Source organism: Aptenodytes patagonicus, chromosome 14 (assembly GCF_965638725.1).
Source record: "Aptenodytes patagonicus chromosome 14, bAptPat1.pri.cur, whole genome shotgun sequence".
NCBI lineage: Eukaryota > Metazoa > Chordata > Aves > Sphenisciformes > Spheniscidae > Aptenodytes > Aptenodytes patagonicus.
The window spans coordinates 17,919,563-17,945,752 of NC_134962.1; the positions used below are offsets into that span (position 1 = coordinate 17,919,563).

The 26,190-nt window shown below is 57.2% G+C and overlaps 1 protein-coding gene across 8 annotated transcripts in view; it reads left to right on the plus strand.

Moving 5' to 3' along the window:
• Window positions 1–26,190, plus strand: part of DLGAP4 (DLG associated protein 4) — a 179,938-nt gene that overhangs the window by 111,674 nt on the left and 42,074 nt on the right. For 6 of the 8 annotated variants that reach the window (XM_076352238.1, XM_076352242.1, XM_076352241.1 and 3 more), the window contains 4 exons: window positions 3,056–3,273; window positions 6,691–6,805; window positions 9,780–9,830; window positions 11,030–11,276. In XM_076352238.1, coding sequence (XP_076208353.1) covers window positions 3,056–3,273; window positions 6,691–6,805; window positions 9,780–9,830; window positions 11,030–11,276 — 631 coding nt within the window. Of the gene's footprint in view, window positions 1–3,055; window positions 3,274–6,690; window positions 6,806–9,779; window positions 9,831–11,029; window positions 11,277–21,718; window positions 21,835–26,190 lie in introns of those variants that run through there. The other 2 variants (XM_076352240.1, XM_076352245.1) reach the window with 2 other exon arrangements.

Consider the following 26,190-nt stretch of genomic DNA (forward strand, 5'->3'; position numbering starts at 1 on the left):
CCCCAAGGGCACCTACTTGTCTTTTCAGGTGTGGCACTTTTGAAGCACTTGTCTGTGCTCTGTCCCATGGGAGCAAGAGCTGTGTGCTCTTGCTCTGCAAGTCCCTGTGGACTCCGCATGCAGACAGAGGCAGGACACACCCCAAACTGGGGTACCAGATTCAAAGGGTGTCCTGCCAAGCATCTTCCTTCCCCTTGACGCTGCTAAACTGGAATGTGGAGCACCTTGAGAGCAGCTTTGTTTCTTGCTGCCTTGCCAAGGCACAGAGTAGAGGAGAGGCAAGGGAAAGGAGATATAAGGCAGCTCATTTAGGACCAGCGGGCTGTCTCAATGCGACGGGGAAGCTGGTGGAGGCTGTCCCTAGGAGACAGACAGGGTCCGTACAGGGCAGGCAGTGCTGTGGGATGCTTGGCTCACGCTGCTGTAGACAAGCTGCACCAGCAGAGACGTACTGAAAACACTGTCTTTGTGTTGCTTTGCCTAGACCCAAGAGTGCCCAAGGCCAGGAGGCAGATGCACAAGCCCGGGTGGAGCTGAGCAACCGGCAGACCCTGCCCTCAAGCAGCAGCAGCAGCAGCAGAGCAGCCACAAGAGCCTGGGGTATTAATGCCCCTGCTGAGCCCAGCACCTCTCACTGTCCCACAAAATACAGCATTTGCCTCTGCATAGGGGATGGCTGTATAGTTCCCTGGCCCCTGCTTGGCATGCCTGGCTGCTGGCAAGCTCTCACCTCCTTAGCCAGAGCCTGCAGACTCCAGCCCTGTCTGCCCCCTCGCCCCAGCCCCTTGCTGGCCCAGGACCTGTGCAGGCAGGAAGCTGCAACTCATCCTGAGGAGAAGGCAGGCAGCAAAATGCAGTCTCAAGTCAAACCTGATGCCAAGGCAATGGGTATAAAAGGGCTTCTCAGGGCTCCTGTCTCCTTTAGCAAAGGTCAGAGCCAGCCACCCCAGTGACCTGTGGGATTTCTCCCATGGCAGAACTCAGCTGGAGCCAGCAGGGTCCCTCCTGGCCGGCCTCAGGGCCGCCCAGTGCAGGCAGCTGGGCTGGGGCAGAGGGAGTGCTCACACCCAGGAGAGAAAGGGCTCTATGCTCTTACTTTTGTAGGAACCTGCTGGATAACACCCAGTAGCTCCTGAGCTGGGCAACCTTGCAAGCAGCCAGCCCAGAAGCCATTGCCAAGCACAAAGCTTGCAGGAGGCAGAGTGGAAAGAGCTGGGAAAACCTGCAGCCGCAGCGGGGCCAGGGAGGCCTGGCCAGGTTTATGTCTCATGTGTGAGACTTGCTCCACATTGGTCACCTACCTGGATCTCGCATGCAGGCAACACAATGCCTCTGGCTCTCTGTTCCATGTCCCCTGATAATACGGGTCCTGGCTCATGGGTGCACATCACAGCGGAAGCCCCATCACCAAAATGGTCCCACAGGCTGTTTGGGTTCTGCTCCGCATAGTGCTGGGGTCACCCCTTGCCTTCTCCCGAACAGACACAGCAAGCAGCAGGCTGGCAGGACGTGGGCTCCTGGCTCCTTTGGGCAGAAGAAAGCCCTCAGAGTGAGCTAAGCTGTTGCACGTGGATTGAGCCTGGGCTCAATCCCGGGCCCTCTCAGGAGAACGAGAAGCCACTACCTGCAGATCTGAACCTCATCTGAAGATGTTGCACCCCAGCAGCAGCAGACGGCATCCTCAAGCCAGCTCTGGCTCCCACAGAACATGCCTGCTGTGAACAAGGAGGGGAACAGGAACCATGCAGCGCTTAACGGCTCTGGCTCATCACAGTTGGCTGCAACACAGCTCTGCATCCCCAAAGCACTATATAAACACTGGCTGATTAATCCCACAGCCCCCTGGGGAGCTGGGCAAATCCAACAGCTCCATCCAGCAGAGTCAATGTGGATGCTCTCGGCAGCACGAGCTACGCTCAGCGCAAGACCCTTTGCTGCTCCCCATGGCGCTCCCCAACCAGCCTGCTTCCCACAGCAGACTGGGGGGCCTTGGGCTGTGCTGGTGTCTGCATGGTTTGCACATTGCTGCATTCCTCATATCTGCCCTTGCTTCTCCTTGACCACGTCTCCTCAGCTTAAGGGCGGATCAAAGGCCAGCTACAAACCAAGTTAGCCATGAAACCCAGGCTTGCTCCTGGCAACTCAGATTGCCCCATCTTTCTCCTGGCCTGTCCTACGTGTGGCTGTTGTCCTGATCTGTCCTGGGCTGACATCTGGCTCTGCTGCTGGCCGAGCACCTTGGCTGTGCCTCCAATCACCTACACAAACCCTTCACAGGACAGGCAGGCAATGGTGTTGGTTACTTCAGTTACTCAGTGCTTCAGGCCTCTAGTGGAAACATCAGCTCGCCCATCTCTAATGAGGGAACAAGAGACCATGTCTGCTTTAAATTAATTGCAGACTTGTCATCTCGGTGAAGTTAGAAGTGCTTTTCTTGCACAAGGTACTACTCATCTCTGTGTAGAGAGGCCAGCACAAGGTCTACATGCCCAAGCTGCTCTAGAGGAACTTGTGAGGGCCTGGCTTGGCTTCAGACATGAATTTCAGCCACTAAGAAACCTTAAAGGGTGTTGGACCTAGTGAAGGTCTGGGCTCTGATCCACAGATCCTGGTCTACAACAGCTCTTGATTGCTTTGGCTTGAACAGTATCGCACTTTACCTTAAATGAATGTGGGCTTTGTGTTGAACAAGTGTGTGCCACTCCTGTTCCAATGCCCAGCGCAAATCTGGTGAGACTCTTCCCTCCCCATTATGTCTGGCATTGTACAGCTTGTATCGACTGTGTAAGCATGGTCCAGTGTGAAGGTGGTCTGCAGTGGCGGTGGGGTGAATGGCTGTGAGTAGATGTGCTAAAACAGAGGCAATCAAACGCAAGGCTGCCTGGCATGAACTGGTAAGGGAGGGTTGGAAAGGAATTGCATTGCCCATTCCCACTACACTCCAGCTGAGGGTCCCACAGTTGTCCTTGCCACCAATCTCCCCAAGTCCCCATGATTCCGTTGATCCCAGAGGTGCCATCCCTCACATCTGCTCATGCTCCCCTTACTCTTGCAGGTGCCTCAGGGGGAGTGGAACAACACGCTGTCTCGGGACAAAGACAGCGAGATCCCGTGCCGGCGCATGCGGAGCGGGAGTTACATCAAAGCCATGGGGGATGATGACAGTGAAGACTCAGAAACCAGCCCCAAACCATCCCCGAAAACTGCAGCTCGGAGGCAGAGTTACCTCAAGGCCACCCAACAGTCCCTGAGTGAGCAGAGCACCACCCAAAGGTAACACTGGAGCTCCTCCGGGAGCTCTGCACGGGTCTCCAAGGGCCACCCCAGAAGCAGTCCTGGGGGTCTAGCCAGCAGCACCCACATGGAGATCCCATGTGGTGATCAGAGCCCAGCAGGGCTCCTGCACACCAGCTCAGACTGCCCACGGGGCAGGCAGATGAGTAGACAAGCAGGACAGGAGAAGATGCGGCAAAGGAATGGAGAGAGCTTTCCATCCTGGTGACTCCAAATAGCCCTGGTGTTAGGAGCCTGCTCCAGGTCCCTGTCCCCTCAGTGATGGGGAGGGCACTGCTTTGATGGAGCTGTGTGAACTTCCTCTCTAAGCATCTGCTCCTTCGAGGGAGGGCAGCGATCCCAAGCCCATGATGCTATTTAGACATGGAAGATGCTCAGCCAGCATGGCTGAGGACACTTGGCAGGTAGCCCACAGGCTGCTGGGGCTGTGCCATCTGCTTTGCTCCACAGGTGTCCCAGGGACTCTGGGACCAGCCAGCAAGTGCCCTGTTGGCACACTAGGCTGGGTAATATCCTGAGGCCAGGAGAGATGAGCTAAGAGGTCTGCGACCAGGTATTGAGGGAGGAAGACCCACAGTGGCTTGAGCCAGATAGACAGCAGAGCAAGGGGAACACAGCAAAAGCTTGCTGGGCAAGAGGCTGGTCCTTGCAGGATGGGGTCTGTGTGGACCACCTGACCGGAGGTGATGCTGTGCGGTGTCCTTAACAGCTGCTCCTCTTCCCGGGACAAGGCACCCAGGGGCTGTAACAGGCTGTCAGTGTTTCAGATGCTGCCGCTCAGGAGGATGTGAGCAGCACAGAGGGGCAGGAGGAGGCAGCAGCCACCGCGGATGAAATGCTGATGTTCAGCAGACAGAGCCAGAAGGAAGTGAGGGTGCAGCAGGCAGTGTGGAGACCCCTCATGGTGGCTTCAGATTGCAGACCAGATGCTGCTTTCTGCTGAGAAATGGTGACAAAATTAACTGCAGGGCGCCCTGGAAATGCATGCTCTGAATCCATCCCTGTTCCCTGCCTTCACATCCACTTCAGGGGGAGCAGAGTTGGGTCCAGGGCTCTCTGATGCAAAATACCCAAATTGAGAGACTGAGGTTCTTCCTATCTTGGGCTTATTGTCCATTCAGGTCATGTCCATCAGCGTATGACCTCACCTGGGCTGCTGGGATCCAGCTGGAGCCCACAGACAGGCAGCTTTGAGGAAGGGGCTACGTCAGAGCAGGGTGTTTGAGCAGGAGGGGCAGAGCTGGACGAGCCGTGGATGCAGCTACATGGGAGAGGAGGGGTCTGGGCAGGGCTGGGCTGGATGCGGCCATTGCTGCGAGTGCTTGGTCCCCAGCAGGAGATTTGCTGGAGGGAAGGATCCTGCCTGGGAAGGAGGGGGCTCTGCAGCTCTTGGCACTGCACTCCAGTGAGGGACATCGCATCCTGGTCTGCCCATCCCCTCTGCCCCAGGTTGGCCAGGGCTTGTGCGGGGCACGGGACAGGCCGGAGCGCCAGCCAGGCCGGTGCCGGAGCATGAGCACGGCTGCCATCTGCTGACCACCCCCTCACCTCTCCTCCCCTCACCAAAGAGCTTTTTGGATGCTGTGGCCACTTTGGTTGCTGCGGGGCCTCGCTGGGGTCCCCTGCCAGCCTGGCACACCTTTGGGACAGCAGCGGGGGCACCGTGCCCTGGCACAGCCCCATGCCAGCCCTCACCAAGGTCCTCGGTCTCCTTGTCCAGAGTTGCTGGGGCCATCTCTGGGCTCCACCAGCTGAGGGGCACCGGACCTGTGGTTTGGGACAGGAGGGACTGCAGGGAGAAGGACAGTTGCAGCCTTAGCCAGGATGAGGCACAGAGGAGTGAGACACGATCCATCCCTGTGAGAGAGTCTCTGCCCTTCCAAACTGTTACCTGCTTTGTGACTCAGTTTTCCCATGGGCAGGCTGCGAGGGTAGGTCAGGGTGAAGCCCAAAAGATGGGCACAGGGAGGCTGGCAGGGACACTGCCTGCCCCAGGACACAACTGACTCACACCATGGGTGTGTGGTGAGCTCACAGACAAAACCCTCTCAGGCCGAGGGAAACAAGGCAATAAACAAATAGCCCAGGGCTTGGGACACTACATTGCCCTTGGCTGCTCAGCAGTGGGTCCCCTGGGGGCTGGGTGTCTCCTCCATCTCCCCTGGCAGAAGAGACTACTCCCCGTGCTCATCACGCCCCGGGATGGAGACTCGGGAGGTGCCACAGTCCTTCCTGGAGGTCCACACGCTGCACAGGCTCCTGCCCAGCTGGGACGCACCCTGCCCTCAGCTTCACTGTCCCCCAGGCTGGTGAAGGACAGACCTCTGCACCCACGGCCCTGCTGGACATGGGGGAAACGGCACCCTGAGGGATTCAAGAGGGAGAGTTCCCACAGCTCACCCAGGCTGGCGTGTCCTCCGCCATGCCCCACCTGATCTGTGACAAGGACTCCTTCACACAGGGTCTCATGGTGGAACAGAAGAATGGGGGAGGCCCATCCTTCCCACATCCTTCCTCTTCCTCCCACGTCCCTCCCATCCTTCCACATCCCTCCCAGCCCCCATGTGCCTGGGTCTCAGCAGAGACCGTAGATGTGGTCTTGGCTGGGTCAGGCTCAGTGACAGCCCTGCTCTTCCCCTGCTGCAGAGGCTGCTGTTGAGCCCTGAGTCTCGGCATGGGGACAGTGCTTCTCGCAGAGCCTGAAGCAAAATGTGCTCTGGAAAGACCAACCCGCCCTGCTCCTGCAACACTGTCATTCAGGCTTGGGTCCCCTGGAACTTCTTCCAGATTATCTTTTGGATTCCTCTGCACGAATAAAAAAACCCAAAAAATCCTGCAGATGTTTCCAATTGCAAAGTCCACAAAATACCATTTAAAAGTCATTTCTCACCCCACCTCTCACCCGCTTACCACCAGTCCAGGCAGGGAAGAGCTGGCTTCCCTGAACCCAGCCCCCAGCATCAGCCGGTGTGAGAGCCAGTCTGTCACCAGGGCTGTGACTCTGGAGGCTGGCATGGATCCCATGTGCTCCCTGGGGTTCAGCTGGACTAACCTGGCATCTGCAGTGCATTCCCGGGGGCAGCAGGACCCAAGGTCTTGACCCCTCTCCTTCCCCTGCACCCCACAAACCTTCACCCGTGTGCCAGACTCCATAGCTCAAACCAGGGGCCGGCATGGTGAGGAAGTGCTTCCTTCTACTCCAGGAGCTGCAACAGGGGCCAAGCCGTGGACTCGGTGCCCAGCATTGTCTCCGTGCTGCCACGTGTGCCTGTGCCTGGCAGAGGGTGCTGTGGGCAGGGGTGGTCTGGCTCTCCTGGCAGGGCGGCAGCTCCAGCACAGCCCCAGCGCTGCCCCCACTATGGGGACACCCCTCACACCCTCTCTCTCTGCTGGCAGGAGCCTGGACCGCCTGGACTCTGTCGAGATCCTCCTACCTCCGAAGTTCCCAACCTGGGAGGAAGAATACAACCAGATCTCCGACAGCGTCAACGAGTCCAGTTGCATCAGCCAGGTGAGATGCTGGAGCACTGAGCCCTGCTGCAGTGGCACACCCCAGTGAGAAAGGAGGTCGGCTGAGGGGAGAGAGGAACATCTTTTTCCCCCTTCAAAATAAGACACTGGCTGCGCTCCAGGAATTGCACACGCTATTCTCTAGCAGCTTTACCAAAGTATAAAGGCCAGCTCCCTAATTCTGATTCATATTAGACTCCCCTTCCCCTAGCTTTGCCTCCTCTCAGCGCTGCTGGTGCAGCTGAAGTCACTCTGCCGTGGCCACAGGTATGGTAGCCCAGAGCGATGCTTCACACCAATGGATGAAGCTCAGGGCTGCTCTGAGCGTAGGGTCCCACCATGTCACCACCCAGAAGCCACCGTGTTCACCCCTGCTGCAAGCTCCTTGCCCACTGGGTGGGTACAGAGCCTGGGCCAACCTCACCTGTACAAAAGGTGGCATCCAGCCTGGGACCCTGCAGCGGGTCACCGGGGACAGTAACCCTGCTTAGCTCTGAGGACCTCGTCCCTCGTGCAGCAGTGGACCCAGGAACAAGGTGCCTGTAATTTGGGAGACTGTCCTGCCAGCTAGCTGGGGATGTCTCCTTTGGATATTCCTGGTCCCCATGGGAAGGGCAAAGCCAAGGATGCCAGTGAGGTGCTGATGGTGGGTGGCAAACCCCTTGCCACAGGGTGGGCTCATGCCCTGACCCCGACCTCTGGGATGCAGTCAGTGCAAACTGGGTTTAACTCCCTGTGCCCTTGGGATTACTCTGGAGCAGCGTGGGGCTTGGGTGGCTATAAGCCATCTGCCTCACAGGCCAGGAAATAACCCATGCCAGGACGAGGCCTTTGCAGCGGTCCCGTGTGCTTACCTCAGCCCCGCGGGGCCCATCCTTTCTGTACACAGGTGGAGGTCCCCGGGGCAGCAATGGCTCCACAAGCTTCGCCCAGCTGTTTCACTGTCGCCCTGGGCCTCTGTCACGTCACGTCTCTGTTCACACGTGTCTGCGTGGGAACACATGCATGCATGTGCCCCTTCTGCGCTGCTCTGCTCTGTCTGTGCGCAATGATCAAGGGCAGCAGCGTGAGGCAGGGGTTAAAACAGCGGGATGGGCATCACAAACCAGAGCATGGAGGAGGGTGAGAGGCGCGTGCCAGCGTTCCCCTCCAGGTGCGTGGGGCTCTGAGCCCTCCTCCGTCCCAGCCCAGCCTCTCCGGCCCCATGGCTGGTTTCTCCTGCTGTCACGGAGCGGTTGGAGCCCTTGGTGGAGAGCTTTGGGGAAGGGCACGGGGCATTGCTCACGGGTGTACTTGTTCCTTGTGGTCAGTCTCGTTCCTCGTACATCAACAGCAATGTCCTGGGTGTCTCATTGCACAGAGAAGGGGTCAAGACCATCGCATTCCTGTCCTTTGCGTGTAAATGCATGTTTGAAGCCAGGTCTCTGCATGAAGACAATGGGTGGGCTGACTCTGTGCTCTGTCCCTGTCTAAAGCTGCCATTTAGCAGCTGAGTGCAGCACCCCCATGAAGACATCAGAAGGGTCTTGGAGCTGGAGGGTCTGAGCAGCCCACGATGTGCCAGGAGCTGCCCAGGCAAATGCCCCAGACCCAGACTGGTAGCACTGTGATGCTGGGGACACGCCGACTGCCACAGCACCCGCTCAAGCGTGGGGCTGCTGTCATCACGTGCACTCTGCCCACTTTCCTCCAAATCAGAGAGAATTCAGTTTGCAGCTGTGTTGGGATTTAGAGGCCTCCCACAAATTGTATATCTGTTGATCCAGGATGGAGCTGGTACAGCTGCCAGTGTGTGCTGGTCTGATCCTCTGGTGGGCCTGACCTGCCCTTTCATCCAGTGCCAGAGGCAGTTCCTCCCCTGCCCTCACTTTTGTGTGACCTCCAACACCTTCCTTGTGTGTCCAGCAAGACCCTAGTGTCCTCCCACACAGAAGCATCCCCAGCTCTGAATGACAAGTCCACTCCGCTTGGTTTTGTCCCAGCTGACGTCCGCCTTGCAAACCTGGAAGTCCAGGGTTCACTGGGTGTGCATGTCAGCTCCACCTGTCACACCAAGGGGACCGGTGGCCAGAGAGAGCCAGCTGGTGACCCCCAACACTGCTTATCCACACTTTGAGCTGTGCCCTGTGTAGAAGGGCTGGACCCAGCCCCCAGAGCCAAGCCTCTTCCCTTGGGTACATTTTGAACCTGGATTCTTCCCAAGATGGGTCATCTTGGGCAGCTCACACAGGGCAGAGCTCATAGGGTGGATGTGCTCTGCAGACCAGGGATGGAGGGGAGGAGAAGGCATTCCTCCCCACAGGCAGTGCAGTATCTGTTGGGCGTCTGTCTTTATGCCGAGTGTGTGCTGTGGCTTTGCTATGGAGAGAAGGCAGTATCGCTTCCGTGTGCCTTCTTCCTGGCACAGGGACAAAGGAGATAGCAGCAAGGTGGCCAGCCCAACCCCATCAGGGTGAAGGACAGTTTCCCCGATGTGGAGCACTCAGACTCCCCATCCACCTCAGCTCTGTAGGCTGCGGGGGCCCATTGCTGCTCCTGGCCACGTTTTGAGGTGCTGGCCAATGCTGGGGGCTTTGCAGAGGTGCTAACTGGGAGCCACACCAGCACTTATCCAGCAGCCACAGGCAACCCATGTGTGCCAAGGGGTGTCCCAGCATTGTGTGTCCCAAGTGTGCCCAGTGTATATATATTGATATATGGTGCATACAACCGGCTGAATGCATCAGCAGCTTTTCTCCGTCTGGGAGGCGTCCCGTGGAGCTTTGCTGTGCCATGTTTGTGCCACTGTCTGAGGGGCCTGTGCGGCATCTTGCTTGGCATCTTATGAGCTCTGAAGTTTGTACTGAAGTGTCAGCAGTAGTGGCCCCGGGGGACGGGCCGTCCGCTCCCCTCGTCCTCGGTCCCTGTGCAATGGCTGTCTGTGTGAGGGGCTCACCCATTCTTAGCCTTTAACCTTCTCCAACTCTTTCTTCCAGATCTTTGGAACCCCCTCACTTATCCCTCAGATATTTACCCATGGAGAGCAGGTACCATCCCGCTGGCGTTTCCCTCTTCCTTCCTCATGGAGCTTTCTCGGGTCAGCCCGACACCCGCGGCAGGCTGCAAGGCAGGCTGTGGGGTCAGCCGACACCCGGGGCCAGCGGCAGGAAGAGGAGGAGGAGGAGGAGGAGGAGGAGGAGGAGGAGGAGGAGGAGGAGGAGGAGGAGGAACTCTTGACCTGGGCACCTCAGGGCAGCTGCAGAGCTTGGTTCCCCTGGCCCCAGCAGGGGGTTAGGGACCGTCAGTTTTAGTGGGAAAGTAGATGAACTTTTTGAGCCAAACCTTGTGGAGCTCAGATGCCAATGCTGGGCAGAAACACTGTCTTTGAGGCCAAAGAAAGGACCAGGAGAGATGGAAGTGGGCAACAGGGCCAATCTCAGCATCTCTCATCTGTATTTCAGAATGTTCTGCCTTAGGCTGGCTCTGGTTTAACCCAGGTGAGCCTCTCCTGACTCCAAGTTTGACCAGCCTCTGCTACCGGAGAGCAGGGCAGGGCTGGGGGCACGGGTGGGAGGGATGTGGGGGCAGCAGGAGAAGCAGGGAGCAAAGCTGCCCCTGCTCGGCTCACACCTCGCTGCGGCCTGCCGCCGAGCCCTCTCCTGGTCCCTGACTGCGGACAGGGCTAGGATGGGTTCCCAACGGTGCCACCCAGAACCAGTCCAGGCAGCCTGTCCCTGGTCAAGCGTGGAGGCTGTCCCCCTAGCCCACACCTTCCCACCTTCTCTCTCCGTGCTGCACCCTGCTGTAGGGCCAGGTCATCTCTCCCCACCAAGAAGCACGCCTGCCCCGGCAGGGTCTCACGGCTGAGGCTGGGGTCTCCCAGCTGTGCTGGTGGGGCAGGGGGACCTGTCAGGGGCTGGACAGGGATTTGAGCCTCACGTGCTCTCAGCCTCTCCATCAGAGACTGGGGGTTTTTTTGCAGGCACTGTGGTGGTAAGTCTCTCCTACTCCACGAGCAGGGACCCTCTGGCCTCCAAGGAGGGTCCCCTCTTCTCTGTCTTTCGGCAGAGAGCCCAGGCATCCTGCACCCCACCAGCACTGACCACTGCACCTCCCGGTCTCGTCTGCCATAAGCGGGACCACAAAGGAGCGGCGGCAGGGTGGCTGCAGGGAGAGGAGCAGGAGGGGAAGGGAAAGGGCTGCCTGCAGGCAGGGAGTGACTGGCTCTGCCCCTCTTCCCGTGCAGGTGCCAGAGCCGGAGCTGGGGGAGCAGTACGAGGCGGTCTGCGACTCTACCTACAGCGAGGCCGAGTCGGCCACTGCGGAGGTGCTGGACCTGCCTCTGCCCAGCTACTTCCGCTCCCGGAGCCACAGCTACCTCCGAGCCATCCAGGCGGGCTGCTCCCAGGAAGAGGACACGGGCTCCGTCCGCTCCATCTCCCCCCCGCCGGCGGGCAGCCTCAGCGGCAGCAGGACCCTGCCCACAAACAGCAGTGAGTGCCAGCGGTGTGCGACGGGGAGGCGGAGGGGAAGGGGCGCGAGGCCAGCGGGGACAGGGGATACTGCTGCTGACTACCTGGGAGGTGTCAAGCATGTGAGGCGCTGGGCTTCAGATGCCTGTATCTCCAGCCACGGTTGTCCAAGACTTTTGTGGGCTTATGGGGGCTTGCTCTGTGCCAGAGAGGGAGGTCAGCAGCCAGGCACACTGCTAGGATGGCTGGGGATGGATCTCCAGATGCAGGCACTGAAATGGCAGACAGGCTCTGGTTGCTGGGAACTGGCTGGCACTGCTGATGTGGCCTGCAGAGGTCCGGGAGAGCTCAGAAGTCTTCACTCAGTCAAGCCAAACCCAGGCCTGAGTGCTGCAGCTGGGAGCACCCCGCAGGATGCCCACCTTGCCCAGGAGCACTGGCTGCCCTCTCTGCCTGAAGTCCTGTGGGGCTGCGGGTGCAACGGGAACCTGCAGCACAGGCAAGCAGCCCTGCTCCCCTACACTATCAATAGCTTCCATCTTCCTCCTCCTCCTTTCCACTATGCATCTCATTATCCCAATCCAGGCTACAGTTGACAGGTTTGACCTCTGTCTGAAACTCTCAGGAACAAAAGTGTCTACTGGGGACTCTGCACCAGTTTTCCCAGGGTCTGAGCATATCCTGATCTCTGCAGCCCCTTCAGCCAGAGGCAGAAATTGGGGCTGACGGGAGGAGGGAGGGCAGAAAGCATCTGCCTCCGTCCCTCAGTGATGGAGGTGTGACAAGGCTTTGGGGTTCATCATGAACTTCTTTGCAGGTTCCTACACAGGGCAGGACTCCTGGAAACAGGTCTGGGGGATTGGATCTGGGGGAAAAGGTGAATGGTGTGAATTTGCCCCCTCCAGATCCACAGGGTTTGTGATTTTGCCCAGCATAGTCACAGGCAGATCTGACCCTGCCCAGCCAGGGGCCTGAGCTGTGGCCAGTGAGGGCAGAACCCCAGCCAGCCCAGACCTGAGCAGCACAGCCCAGGCAGTGGTGTGCCAAACGTAGGGCTCACCAGCACGGTTCCTGTGCCATCCAGGCGACAGCCCAGCTCCATGCAGAGGCAGAGCGGTGCTGTGTGTTGGGCTCACAGCACTTGCACCCCGGTCCCTTCCCCTGCAGGCAGGGCAGAAGAGGTAACAGGCAGACAGCATCACCCTGATGCACCTAGTCCTCAGGCTGCTCCCTAGAGACCAGTCTTTCAAAATCTTCTGACAGTAAGATGCTGGGAGTTCATCCTTTGGCTGGACTGGCTCCAACTGCTTTCTCTCCCAGAGACAGAATTGCAGCAGCCACGTAGGTGTCTAACACATCAAGTCCTATTTGCCCCTCTCCATCAGGTGTACATAGACTAGAGACCCCAACATCCCTGTTGTGGGGTAAAACCAGGTCTTGCTCTGAGTTTCAAGGCACTAACAAGCCCTCCCAAGTCCCAGAGCCCAGCACCCTGCAGCCTCAGTGCACTGAGTGGTCGGCAGTGTTATACCCAGCTCCAGATGCCCACCTGGCGCTGGATGTGGGCATTATTCATTCCAGGCCCTTCTCTTTTGATTAGTAATTACTGTACTGGACAAGAGCCTGGCTTCTCCCTCCGATGTGAGTCAGGACTGACTCCATCCCCCAGAGTAGGGGTGATGCTGCAGGTAGCCCCGTTCAGCTGGTGTTTCTCACCAGCTGGGCCGTCTCTCCCAGGAGGCAGCTCCCAGCATCGCAGCAGAGCAGGTATCTTCGCCAAATGTCTTGCTGGATCTGGCTCTCCTGCATGCCAAGCCCTCCCTTCCCCAATGGCCAGAGCACCCAGCACCTCTGGGATGGGTCAGGGTTGCCTGTGCTCCCTGGCAGGACCACCATGTCCACCTGCAGTGCTGCCAGAGGAGGCTCCTGTGAACGCCCCACGCCTTCAGCACCCAGGTGGGAAGCAAGGAAGGCAAGTGCTTTTTTTCCCCACGATGTAATTTTGCCAGGATGCTGGGGTCACTGGCTCAAGACAGTAAGGAACGGCAAAGGCTGCTCAGACCTCGCAGTGCTTGGAAAGCCCAGGAGAAAAGAGATGCAAGAGATGGTTTTCTGTCTCATCCAAAAATGAGCTGGTGCTGGCTCCCCGCTGCAGAGACCAGCACCGCCCTGGCCCAGGGACATGTTTGGTGCAGCCAGGCTCCACCTGTGGCTGCCTTTACCGAAGCACGATCTGCAGCTGTGGCTTCACTCCCTAGCGGTCCACGCCTCTCCTGGAAAACACGTGCAAGGGCTGTGGGTGGCAGGGAGGAGCATTGCTCTGGAGATGCTGCTTCTGCAAATGGCTCCTGAAGGCCTGAGCAGAGCCAACAGGTTCGGCTGTGCGAAGCTGCAGTGTGGGGAGCAGCTCTGCTCTCACTGCAGCATTTTGGCTGGTGCAAGGCCCTCCCGGGGTGCCGGGGGGTAGGAGCAGGCTCCAGAGAGTTGGCAGGCTCTTGCCAGAAGAGAAACCTGTTACCTTTCCATGATGCTTCAAGTCACTTGATCTGCATCACTTTTGCATCATTTTTTTCAAGGCAGCCTGTGTCCCTCTCAGCTCCTGGACAGCCCCAGTGCTCCAGGTGAGGCTCAGCCGTAATGCAGGGCACAAGGAGCTACGGGATCCCAACCTGGGAACGGTTTTGGGAACTGGTTAAAAAAGGTGATGCCTTGGTGTTCCCAGACATGGAGGTGCCTGGACATCATGCCAGGCAGACACCAGAGTGGGCAGGAGGAGTTCGGCATCTCACCAGGGTTGTAAAGTGCTGCCAGCGGCGTGGAGGCAGACAGCAAGCCCTGTCACCCACAGGGATGTCGGGGTCAGGTCCAGCGGGGCAGGCTGCTCTTGGCATGTGCTCTGGCAGTGAACCACAGAGCTATGGGGGGGTTTCACAGCAGCCTCAGCATATCTGCCACAGGCAAAGCTGCCGGAGCGCAGGAGTGGACTGTTAGTGGGAGCCAGATTGGAGCCCCGTCCCAGCAGCGGGCAGAGGGGGGAACGGGAAGGGGAGCACTGGCAGCCTTCGTGCCCAGCTCCAGGCCTTCCCACCCAGAGACATGCCCGTGCCCTCGCGTCTCCCCTTCAGTGGTCTGCACTCTGGGCTCATCGCAGTCAAAGTCCCCAGGATGAGGCAGGAACAGGAAGAGAACCCCAGGGAAGGACAACCTGCTTGCTCAGCCCCATCCCTCCTTCCTACCACCCTCTCTGCTCTGCTTCTGTCCCACGCTCTTTCGACCCTGGCTCACCCCACTCCCCACAAGCCCACCCCTGCTCCTTGCTGGCAGTACAGCCCATGCTGAGCTCAGCGCTGCAGCAAATCCAGGCTAACACCGGGAAGCAACAGCAGGCATAGCACAGAAGGGGGCTTTCAAAATGACTGGTTGCCACCTCTCTCTGACGTGACCCAGCAGAGATCTGCTGATTTCTACAACATCCTCCAGCCCTTTGCATTGGCTGCTGGGGCTTGGGGAGGGAAACGTTTTTGATGGAGATGGTAGGAGAGAGGAGCATCTGTGTTTGTGCGTGTGCATGATGGGGAAGGCAGGAGACATATCTGGATGGCAGTCACTCCTTTAATCAGCCACCTGGGCTCAGTTCCCCCTGCAAATGTGCATCACTGAGGGTTTAATTGGTTGGTGTTGTACGAGAGGGGCCTCCCGAGCAGCAGATTGGTACCTCTCAGCTTGACGGTATCAGTCTGCACCAATAGAGAGAGGTGGGTGCACCATCATCTGCAGGTCTAATGGTCGCTCATGGCCTCTGCTCCACGCAGGGCTCTGGGGTGAAACAACTGAGAACCCTTGCCCGTTCCCTTCCCACGGACACCCTCCTGCACTGCCATCCATGCACCAGCCCAGAGGAACTGTTGCCATCACGTGCCCAGTTCCTGAGCGGCGGATTGGGTTTCTTCTCTGTAGGGACACATCTTAAAGAGGCACCAGCAGCAGCAATGCTGTGGCTGACACAGGCTTCACATTCTTTGAGGATAGCATGGGGGGTTGAATTGTAAAGCAAAGGGATTCAGCCACCAGCTGAGGGCATGAGGAGGTGCAGCGAGCTCCATTTCACGGAGGGCTGCCAGTCTTGGGGTCTGCGTGGGGAGCACGGCTGGGTGGGAGAGCCTTGACAGCTGTCACACCTCTGACAAGCCAGTTCCTCCCACAAACGCCTGTGTCACTCGTGCATTACAAGGCAATTAGCTCCCATTTGACAGCCAGCGAGACAGATGATGAGCTGCCGTTGATCAACCTTAAACAAAGCTTTGTGCCTTGGAAGCCAGAGACTCAAAAGCCCCAGTGAAACCTATTCATCTAATTGCCAGGCGTTCAGCAGACAGCCACACTGGCTCCTGAGCATTACAAAGGGCTCCCCAGCCCCAGCTCCTTCTTATTAGAGGCAGCACTGGGAATTGCTTGCTTAATAGACTGCTTGCAATACAGAGCTGAATATTTGATGTCCAGGGGAAACAGGAAAGCAGAGGTGAGCAAAGCACAGCAAAAGGAGGTGAGAATCCCAAGTGCAGAGACCCCAGCCCAGCCTCCACCCAATATACCAGTGACAGCAGGGAAAGCTCACACCGAGCCAGTTCCTACTGGAGCTCTTCCCAGTCCTCCCTATGCCGTCTGGTAATGTCACCCTTGCTCAGAGCATCCTGCCCTGGGATTCAGCTGCCTGCTCCCAGAAAGCCCAGGTGCCCGGCTCCTTATCCTCTGCCCAAATCTCTTCCAGGGAGGCCAGGGAATCCAGCTCTGCCTCTTCCTCCAGGACTGGGCTATCTCTGTTGACCTGTCTCACCAATGGTTAAGATGTCCCTGGGTGTGTGAGCTCTGGAGGGCAGTGACCCTCCAGTTCGCCCTTTCTGCTGACCCCATGATGGTAGCTCTGGCTGCAGGCCCCCAGCTCAGCCCAGCACGGGAACCACAGCACCTGGAGCAGAAGGAGCTTGAGAAAGTCTAGCCCTTCAGGCCAGCCCAACCGTGACCCCAGCCAGAGCCAGGCATGAGGCTCATCCTTGAGAGCCGCCAGCACTCCCATAAACAACTGCCAGGGCTGCATACATCTTGTGCCCATCCATATGCCAGGGCTTTGCCAAGCCCCGGCTGGGCATGAGAGCACTACCTGGGAGAGATACTCCCCAAAGTCATGACAGACTAGCTGCCCTTCTGCCTCCAACCTGCTTTCTGTCTTCTTTGTATTGCTTTTTTTTTTTCTTTTCATCACTAAATTAGAGAGGTGGCTCCCAGGACCATTGCTGTGCTGGGAACCCTGCCCTGCCCCGGGAGAAGGCACATCCCAGCCCAGTCCCCCGGCACTGGTGCTCTTGCAGGGGGAGCATGGTTGTGCTTAGTCAAGGAAAGACAAGGTGCCTGCACACCTCTGTGCGGTGTCACAGCACAAAGCAGCATTGTGCTGACCAAATCCCCAAGGGCTGGTTCACTGTGGGACGAGTTTCCATGGCTTCTGGGAAACTCACGTAGCGCTGGCTTGTGAGGGATGGGTACAGACACCTTTCCTCCTCCTCCTTCTCCTCTGCGCACAGTGATTACCCGGTCTCTGGGTAGGAAGGCAAGTTCTGTTCCTCTCCTCTCTCAGCTGTCATGGCCTTCTCTTCTTTGTGGGGAAAAAGTAGTGGTGTAAAGGCAAAGGAAAAAACAAACCAGGACAGGACACATTGTTCAGCCTGTGTGTGAGCAGCCGCAGCTGAGGAGTAAAGCACCACTGTGGCCCCTTTGCTCATACCAGCCAGAGCTGACCCCGTACGGCCTTTGAGGAGAAAGACTGTTATCATTCCCTTCAGATTTTCTTCTTCTTTTTGACCTAGATTTCACGTTCCAGAAATAGCTTTCTCTGGCATACCAGCAGGAAAGGGATTAGAGAGAGAGAGAGAGAGAGAGAGAGAGAGTGCCAGGGAAAGATTTCTGTTGCATGCTCCATCAGTGTTTGTAAAGGAAAAAAAGGGTACGTATACATGTTCCATGATCTATTCATATGTCTGTAGGACACAAAGGAATTTATGACAACTGTTTCTCTCCACACTTACCTGTTCATTTTTCACCTCTAATCTTTTCCTTGTTATTATGGAAACTCCACTACCAAGCCCTGCGCCCAGACAGCGCTCCTTTTTCCCCAGAAAGCCTGTACCGTGGCTACAACCCTGCTCTCCAACGCCACCGCCAAAAACAAAATATCTCTGTCCTTCTGCCTCAGCAACGCTGCGCTTGGTGCTCTTTGCTGCCAGGTTTCAGCTCTACTACAGGCAGCACCCAGCGCAGCAAGCTCTCTTTCTGCTGCCTGCTCTGTGCAGCCCAGGAACGGCTGCAATGGTTTTGAACCCCATGGAAATGTCGCTTGCCCAGATCGCCGGGAAGGGGGGAGCTGCAGCCCGCATGTGATGCTGTGTCCGACACAAGCAGATGCAGGGAAGGTGGAAGCGGCTGCCCATAGACTTAATAGAATCATAGAATCATAGACTTACAGAATGGTTTGGGTTGGAAGGGACCTTAAAGATCATCTAGTTCCAACCCCCCTGCCACGTGCAAGGACATCTTCCACTAGACCAGGTTGCTCAAACCCCGTCCAACCTGGCCTTGAACACTTCCAGGGATGCAGCATCCACAACTTCTCTGGGCAACCTGTTCCAGTGCCTCACCACCCTCATAGTGAAGAATTTCTTCCTTATATCTAATCTAAATCTACCCTCTTTCAGTTTAAAGCCATTATCCCTTGCCTTATCACTACATGCCCTTGTAAAAAGTCCCTCTCCAGCTTTCTTGTAGGCCCCATTCAGGTATTGGAAGGCTGCTGTAAGGTCTCTCTGGAGCCTTCTCTTCTCCAGGCTGAACAACCCCAACTCTCTCAGCCTGTCTTCACAGGAGAGGTGCTCCAGCCCTCTGATCATCTTTGTGGCACTCCTCTGGACTCGCTCCAACAGGTCCGTGTCCTTCTGGTGTTGAGGGCCCCAGAGCTGGACGCAGTACTCCAGGTGGGGTCTCACAAGAGCAGAGTAGAGGGCGAGAATCACCTCCCTCGACCTGCTGGCCACGCTGCTTTGGATGCAGCCCAGGATACGGCTGGATTTCTGGGCTGCAAGCACACATTGCCGGGTCATGTAGAGCTTCTCATCAACCAACACCCCCAAGTCCTTCTCCCCAGGGCTGCTCTCAGTCCATTCTCTGCTCAGCCTGTATTTGTGCTTGGGATTGCCCTGACCCATGTGCAGGACCTTGCACTTGGCCTTGTTGAACTTCATGAGGTTCGCATGGGCCCACCCCTCAAGCCTGTCAAGGTCCCTCTGGACGGCATCCCTTCCCTCCAGCGTGTTGACCGCACCACTCAGCTTGGTGTCATTGCCAAACTTGCTGAGGGTGCACTCGATCCCACTGTCCATGTCACCAACAAAGAAGTTAAACAGCGTCGGCCCCAATACCAACCCCTGAGGAGCGCCACTTGTCACCGGTCTCTATTTGGACATTGAGCTGTTGACCACAACTCTTTGAGTGCAACCATCCAGCCAATTCCTTATCCACTGAGTGGTCCATCCATCAAATCCATGTCTCTCCAATTTAGAGACAAGGATGTCGTGTGGGACAGTGTCAAACGCTTTGCACAAGTCCAGGTAGATGACATCAGTTGCTCTTCCCTTACCCACCAACGCTGGGAATATACTGGGAAGTGAGCACGGCTCCAAAGTCCTGGCCAAGCCTGCCTTCTCCCAGCAGGGGCCAATCTACAAAGAAGTAGAAAGAAAGGCAGCTGCTAGCATTTTCCTTTGGCAATATGGTCAGAAAGCCAAGCCCTTCTTGTTGCTTGCTTTTATCAGCCTTGGTGGCAGGAAAGGGAGTCAGTAGTGCTGTCCTTGTGGGGGAGAAGGAGAAACTGAAGCACGAAGGGGTGCTTCAGCTTGCTCAGAGCCTCTGGGAGAGCAGCAGCAGGGAGCCCATGCATGGTGTAGTGCTCTGCCCATGAGGCTGCGGTGGTTGGAGAGCAATGTATCGGGTACGGCAGACACCTAAGGTCTCTTCTTAGGCTGAGGGGCCTGGTAGCATCCCAGCGCGCTGGCCCTGCTTCCATCCGTGTGCGCCGGGTGAGCGCAGAGCTGCCCTGGTGCCAGGCAATCACAGATGCTGCTTTGTGTCCCTGCTGTTGGCGATGCTCAGCACCTCTCTGCATCTCCCTCTGTGGCCATGGGGCTCGTGCCATCGCTGGAGCAGCCCAGCAGCGACTGACAACGGTCTTAGCTAAGACACACACACGTGCCGGGACAGAGAGACTGGATGAGGTTTAGTAAGGCCATGCACCCAGGCCTGAGCATTTGCAGGATTTCAGACAGCGCAGGCAAATGAGGATTTCTTTGTGTGTGTTTCTCTTGTTCTGGGTTGCGTTTCCTCTCCTTCATGCTTTTCTATTACTTTTTCCATCTACTGAGCCACGACATGGGTATTCCTGAGGATTCAGGAAGAGATCGGCTCAGAGCTTCGCAGAGCCACTCACAGCCCATGTGGATGAGGGGTTCTCAGTCCAGAGCTGCTCACCACTCCCAAGCCTGGAAGCAGCTGAATTGAAAACAAGTTTTGTTGTTTTCCTTGGTAGGCAGCGGAGGGGAGAGGCCCTGGGCTGCAGGTCCCAAGTCTCAGGGCTGACTCTCTGGTGAGATCCTCCTTCGGCCCTACTTGCTGCTCTGTTTCTGAGAGCAGAAGCAGCACATCCACAGCGATTCCATCACTGAATGCCGAGGGCGGCGGTAGCTCAGCCCTGCCTGCTGGAGCTGGTAGCGCGTGAGCTCAGTACAGTGTTTTCCCAAGGCGCTTTGATCTCTCCTAGCTGCAGACCAGCCCTTCTCCACTGAGCACCATGAACCCAGCGAGTCATAAATAAATCAGAGCATCCAAGGACTGATGGTAACAGTGAGGAGTTGGGGCGGCACACATGCTCCTGGCGGGAGCCACACGGCAACACCGCTACGTGCAAAGCCACAAGCCTTGCCCGAGGCCAAGCACTCTGCAGGCAGCACCATTAGGCAGCGTCCACGCCATGCTGGGCTTGCGGGCACCCGCTGCCCCTGTCTCGCATCAGACCGCCATGCAGCGTGGCTCTGGCCTCACGGAGGTCTCCCCCCAGCCCCGCAGTCTGGGCGAGCCTCATGCTCAGCTCCAAAGTCTCAATGTGGGATCAGAGGGATGGAGCCAGATGCTGCTCCAGCACCCAGCACATCTGTGCCCAGGGTGCCAAAGCCGGCATGGCTCTGTCCGGGCAGGCTCTCACTGCAGCCCGCGAGCTGTACCAACCTTGCTCCCCTCCGCGTGTCCATCTTCCATCATCCCTGCTCAGGCAGCCTAGCGGGGAGGTACAAAACACAGGCACCAAGCACAGCAACAGCACCCAGTGAAGTGAGGCTCAGTTCCCCCTCCCTGTGCCCATCAGGATGGAGCTCAGCTGGCAAATCTGTGACCAGCGGGAAACACCCACCCAGGGAAACATCCGCTTCCCCGCCGTTTTCTTTTCCATTTATTTGTCTCCGCACTGGAGACTTTCCTCCCGCTAACACCGTGCTCGGGCTGGGGCCATCCTGCAGCAGGTGGGCGGCAGCAGCGCTGCTCCCCCGGGCCGGGGCCCCGCGGGAGCATCGCCTGCAGCACTCGCACCCCACCGTGCAGCTCGGGGTCCCGCCGGCGCGCGGTGCGGGGGCAGGGGCGGCTGGAGCGGGGCGGGGGGCAGATCCTTCAGCCAAACCCACTTTTGTGTGTGGCTGAGAGACGGGGCCGTGCTGGGGGAAATCTCACCGCGGCTCCCACGGCCATGACGAGGAGACAAAGCTCCCGCGTGGGGGTGGGAGAGGCGCCCTCTTTGTTCAGCAGCGTTTGGCTCCCCCGCTCCTGCCACCCGCAGCAGTTCCGGCGCGGGAACGGCAGCCGCCGCCTCGTCCCCGTCCCGTCCCCCCCCCCGGCGACTGCAGCGGACGGGGCGCGGGGGTCCCGGTTACCGCTTGAGACGTGCCCGGTCGCCGCGTTCCCGGCGAGTGACCGGGGACCGCGGGCGGCGGGGCAGCGGCGGGGCAGCGGCGGGGCAGCACCGCGCGCGGCGCGGGACGGGGCGGGGCGGGGCGGGGCGGGGCGGGGTGCGCCCGCCTGGGTCCCGGGCGGGAGGGACGCGCGCGACCGCGCCCGGCCGTGGGAGCGCCCCGGGGCGGGGGGGGGGGGGGCGGGGCGGGGCCGCGCCTGCGCGGGGCGGGGCCGTGACGCGCGGGGCGGGGCGGGGATTTAAGGCGCGGCCCCGCCCGCGGCGCGCAGCCGGAGCGGCGGGCGGGCGCGGTGAGTGCGGCGGCGGCCTCCGCGCGTCTCCTCCTTCCTCCCGCCCGCGGCCGCAGGAGCAGCCGGCGCGGCCCCAGCCCGCGGCCCGCCCTCCTCCTGCCGGGCGCGGCCCGTCCTCCCCTCCGCGGGACCCGGGCCGAGCGCCCCCGCCCCGCGCGCCCCCGTCTCTCCGGTCCCCTCCGCCCCTCCTTTGTGTCTCCCATGGCTTTGTGTCTGGAGCTCCTCAAGCAATGTGAGTGACTGCCCGGGGCGCGGCGGGCGGGCGGGGGGCCGGGCCGGGCCCTGCATGGCTCCGCGGCGGGGGTGCCGCGCCCTGCCTGCCTGCCTGCCTGCTGCTGCCGCCGCTTGCCGGGCCCGCCGCCCCGCCGGGATCGCAGGTGGCGCTTCCGCTTCCCACGCGCGTCTCGACCCTCCGTGGGGGGAGCTGCGTGACCGCGGCGGGAGGGCTGCTGCCGCCTCCGCCCTCGTCTCCGGGGCGGGGGGGCTCCTCCCGCGCGTGCCGCCTTCGCCGCGTGGGGGTCCGCGTCCCCGCGGGGGGAGCCGGGCCCTGCGCCGGTGGTGCGGCCGCGGGGAGGGCGGAGGTGAGCTTTGCCTCGGAGCAGGCGGCTGGCGCAGCTGCTTGTCCCCTCTGCCTTCGCCCGGGAGCTGCCCGCAGCGGGGGAGCAGCGGCACCGCTTGGTTGCGGCCCCGGCGACGCTGAGCCCCGCTGCCCCCGTCCCTGTGGCGCGAAGCGGGTCAGGCTGGGTGCCCAGGCCGGTGCTTAAGGCCTTTAAGGAGTCCCTAGGTGCTGGAGGAAATGAAATAGCGCTTGACTAAATTTGGTGTTCTCCCCCAGGGGACACTGACCCTTTTTTTAAGATGGTGGTTGGATTCTTCTTCCCCTCGAGAAGAAAAGGGTATTGTCTGAGCGAGGAACGAATGCTGATGCTTCAGTGCCCATCGCTGCTGAAGGCTGGCATTTAGCAGCGCAGCGAGCTGGCACCTCCTGGCCAGAGCAGGCTTTGAAAAGTCTCTGTTTTAGCCTGGGAGGACAGGTCCTGTCTGGGGCTACCTGGCGTCGCACCCCAGTGTTGAGCTGCCCTACCCTTGTCTAAGGGTTTAGGCTGAATGCCTCTGAATTTAACTGCAGGTGTAGCTTAGGTATCGGTGTGCCGTGTTGGAGGGTGGGGATGTTACGGTTGGTTTTGGGCAGTAAGTAACGTAGCCCTTAATTTCTACCCCAGTCTTCATTAAGAGGTTCAAAAAGGAGCGTTATTTCCAGGATGCTGTTGATAGGACTAATACTACTTATTCTGTGAAGGTACAGACCTTGACCCCAGGTTGTGCAGGAAATGTGTGATTGAGACAGGAATGGAGTTAGGATCTCTAACTCCTGGGCTGTAACTTGCCACTTGGGGGAGGAAAAGAAGAAAAGGGAAAAAAAACCCCAGCCCACAGCATGTGGCATTGGATCCTAAAATAAATTCCAATCATGTGGGATGATAACAAGCCAGATTGCCAACTTGTGTAAGTTGGCAGACTTGACTCCAGAGGGTCCAAGTTACTTAGCTGGTAATTGCTCTTCCAACAGGAATTTGATGCTATGATGTTACACATTCTTGAATGTGTGGAGGAAAGTAAGCCTAACTAGTGATCAAATCTAGCCTGCTTGTCTTTCAGGTTAAGATAATTTATGTGTGCGTACTCTGCAGCGGTACCCAGATATTCGGAAGAAGATTATCTGCAGAATTTGGCTGACATGTTACAGTCATGGAAAACCTAAAAGCTCATCTTTAAGGTGCAAGTGCTAAACTGCTATATGCTATTTTTGCATCTATGGCTTGCTACTTCTATTCCACTTCTGTAGTGGCAGCATAAGAGTTTTTGGTGTAGCTGAAGGCCCTGGGATCTGTAACTTGGCCCTTGAAGTGCTGGGGTGTAACTACTATGCAGTGTGCCAGTTTTGAAAGGACAAGACAACCCTGTGCAGCCCCTGCCAGATCCTTGTCAGCAAAGGTGATAATGGAAGAATTTGATTTCTGTTATATGTGGATTGACTGTCTGGAGGATACTGAGAATACAGTGGGATCTGGTAAACCACAGAGCACTCCGAGGCCAGCAGGTACCTTTGTGGAACTTGATCGGCTGTAGCTGGTGTCCCAGCCCTCTAGCTGACGGGGCAAACATTGTCAGCTGCTGTGGAGAGCTTGCATTTCGCTTCGCAGCTGTGTGTGAGTCAGTAGTTGGATACTCGGTTGCTTAATCTGTGCATGCAGTTTAGATTTGTGGACACTTCTGACTACTTAGCTCAAGGTTGTTCATCTGCTGCTCCAGCCTAATGTGTAATGCATGGGAGACCCGCTGTTCTGTGAGCTCATTCGCTGTGCATGCTGCCAGAGCAATATAATTTAAAAAGCTTTTAATGGATAACTAATAACTGCCAAGCACTTACAAATAACTGTATGTCGGTTCTTGTCTCCTGTATAGATTTTCCTGTTGTTTGAGTCCACCCTCAGATAGTTTGGAGTGAACTATTCACTGGACCCTGTAAAAGTCATTCTGATACTTAATTTTCCTAACAATGCAGGACATGCCTGCCTGCAGAAGTAAGGCTGCAAAGCCGTGCTGCAGCAGGGCTTGTTTTTGTCTCCTCAGCTGGTACTTTTGCTCTGTGCAAGAGCCTCAACTATTTTTTAATGGCTTGAGGAGGCATAATTGGATTCAGTGCAGTGCAAGTTACAGTAACATATGTGAGCTGGGAGGATTAAGGCTGTGCAGGCGGGTGGCCTTGTTCAAGAAAAATCCACTTTAATTTCTGCAGTGAAAAGTTGTCAGTGCGTTTCCTATCAGAGCAGATTTAAAAAGGGAGGGGAGAAATACTAAGTATGATTGCTGTTTGCTTTGAAAGGTGATTAGAGTTCAGGCTGTCAGATGAAGCTCTGTGAAGGCTGGGGCTTGGGGATGAGAATGGTGAACTCGGGTCCTTCCAGAAGAGCTCATGAAAGAATGAGTTTATCCTTCCCTTCTCTCCCTGTCTCCATGCCAGCCTGCCACCTGGAGAGAGGGAGAAGTGGGGGACAGAATGACACCAGGCTGTTTGACATAAGCTGCCTTTAAACAAGTGGAAGTTAAACTATTTGCAGATGGGCTAGTTAATGAGGAGAGTGGGAATTCTGTCTGCTTCAATTTGTCTTGCAAAACTAATGAATTGCTGGCCCTTTGCTGCAGATGGGTCCACTAAGTCAGCCTTCTGTTCCCTGGAGAAGCAGTGGGTAAGGGCAACAGCAGCCCCACAGCTGAAGTCCTGACCTGGGCCTTAGCCCTGTGCTTCACTTCTCTGCTCTGCCAGGGTCTGACTTGTAAATCCAAGAGGCACTATTTCAAAAGCATTTGCATTTTCCACTGAAAACAGTGAGGTAACTGCTCAGATACATCTGCCCGTGTGAGTCTGGTCTCTAATTTTACGGGCAACATAAGGTAGGGTAGTACCAGTGTCTACCTACTGCAGTGTGGGCTGCTAGTCTGCTATCAAGGATAGGTGACAAGCAGTCCTGGGGGAAGTAATGGTCCCCCGGGACTGCAGATTCTGTTTGATTTCTGTAGAAGACAGGGCTGTGGGTTATGTGCTGCCAGGCCTCTTCCCGAATTTCCTTGCAGCATTTAAATGCTGTGAAGGAAGACAGCTGAGTTCTGATTCTCTCCTACTTCCCCCTGGTGTTCTTGGTGGTAGGCTTGGTCTTGCACTGTGAAATTGCCAGTAAAGGCACAGAGGGGCACATACACATACTGGGATGCAAGAAGGACGTCCGATACCTACATGAGTGCTGCAGCCTGCCCGCTGCTGCTTCGTCTTAACAAACGGCACGCACAGGAACTTGGTTATCCCCTCACTGCTGTACAGGATCTCTGGGGGGTTGAGTTTGTCAGCTATTCTGGCAACACCAAGAAAATTAAAACAGTCTCTTTGAAGGGGATTTACCTGAGACAGGCTGTAGCTTGCTGCATCAGACAGTGATGAGCAGTGCTCAAAAGGGGAACAGTGTAAGGATGCATAAATTTTAAACATTAGCACCAGTATTTACATCAAGGACGTGTTGACTATCAGTCTTGTGTATCTTATTTAATGCTCTTCATTAAGACATCCGGGTTTCACTGCAATGATCTTTTCTTCTGAACCTGGTTCCAAGAGATCAAAGCTTAAGCTACTGTGTTGTCTCTCCCGTTTGAAGCTGACCAAGAACCTTGAGTGGTGAATGTTTCAAAGGTAAATTGTTACTTGTGGTGTGAGCCTGTCAGAGCTGGAATCAAAGCAAAGATTAGAAGTTGCATATGCCTTTCTGCTGATGTGCTCTCACAGTGCAAGGTGATATTTGATGACAGCTGAAAGGTATTTAAGCGTTGATAAAAGGGAATTTTTATTGTGAGTAGTTGTCATAAGATTAGTCAAACTTCTAAGAGAATTATTTGTCTTGGTTTTTATATTCTGGGAGTGGTTGAGAGGTTCTAACTGAACAGAGCCCCAGCAGGGCATTTGCTGTGCTCAGGAGGGATCTCCAAGCTTAAAACTTCCTACCCAGGGTGGGCATATCTACAGCTGCATTAAATTGAA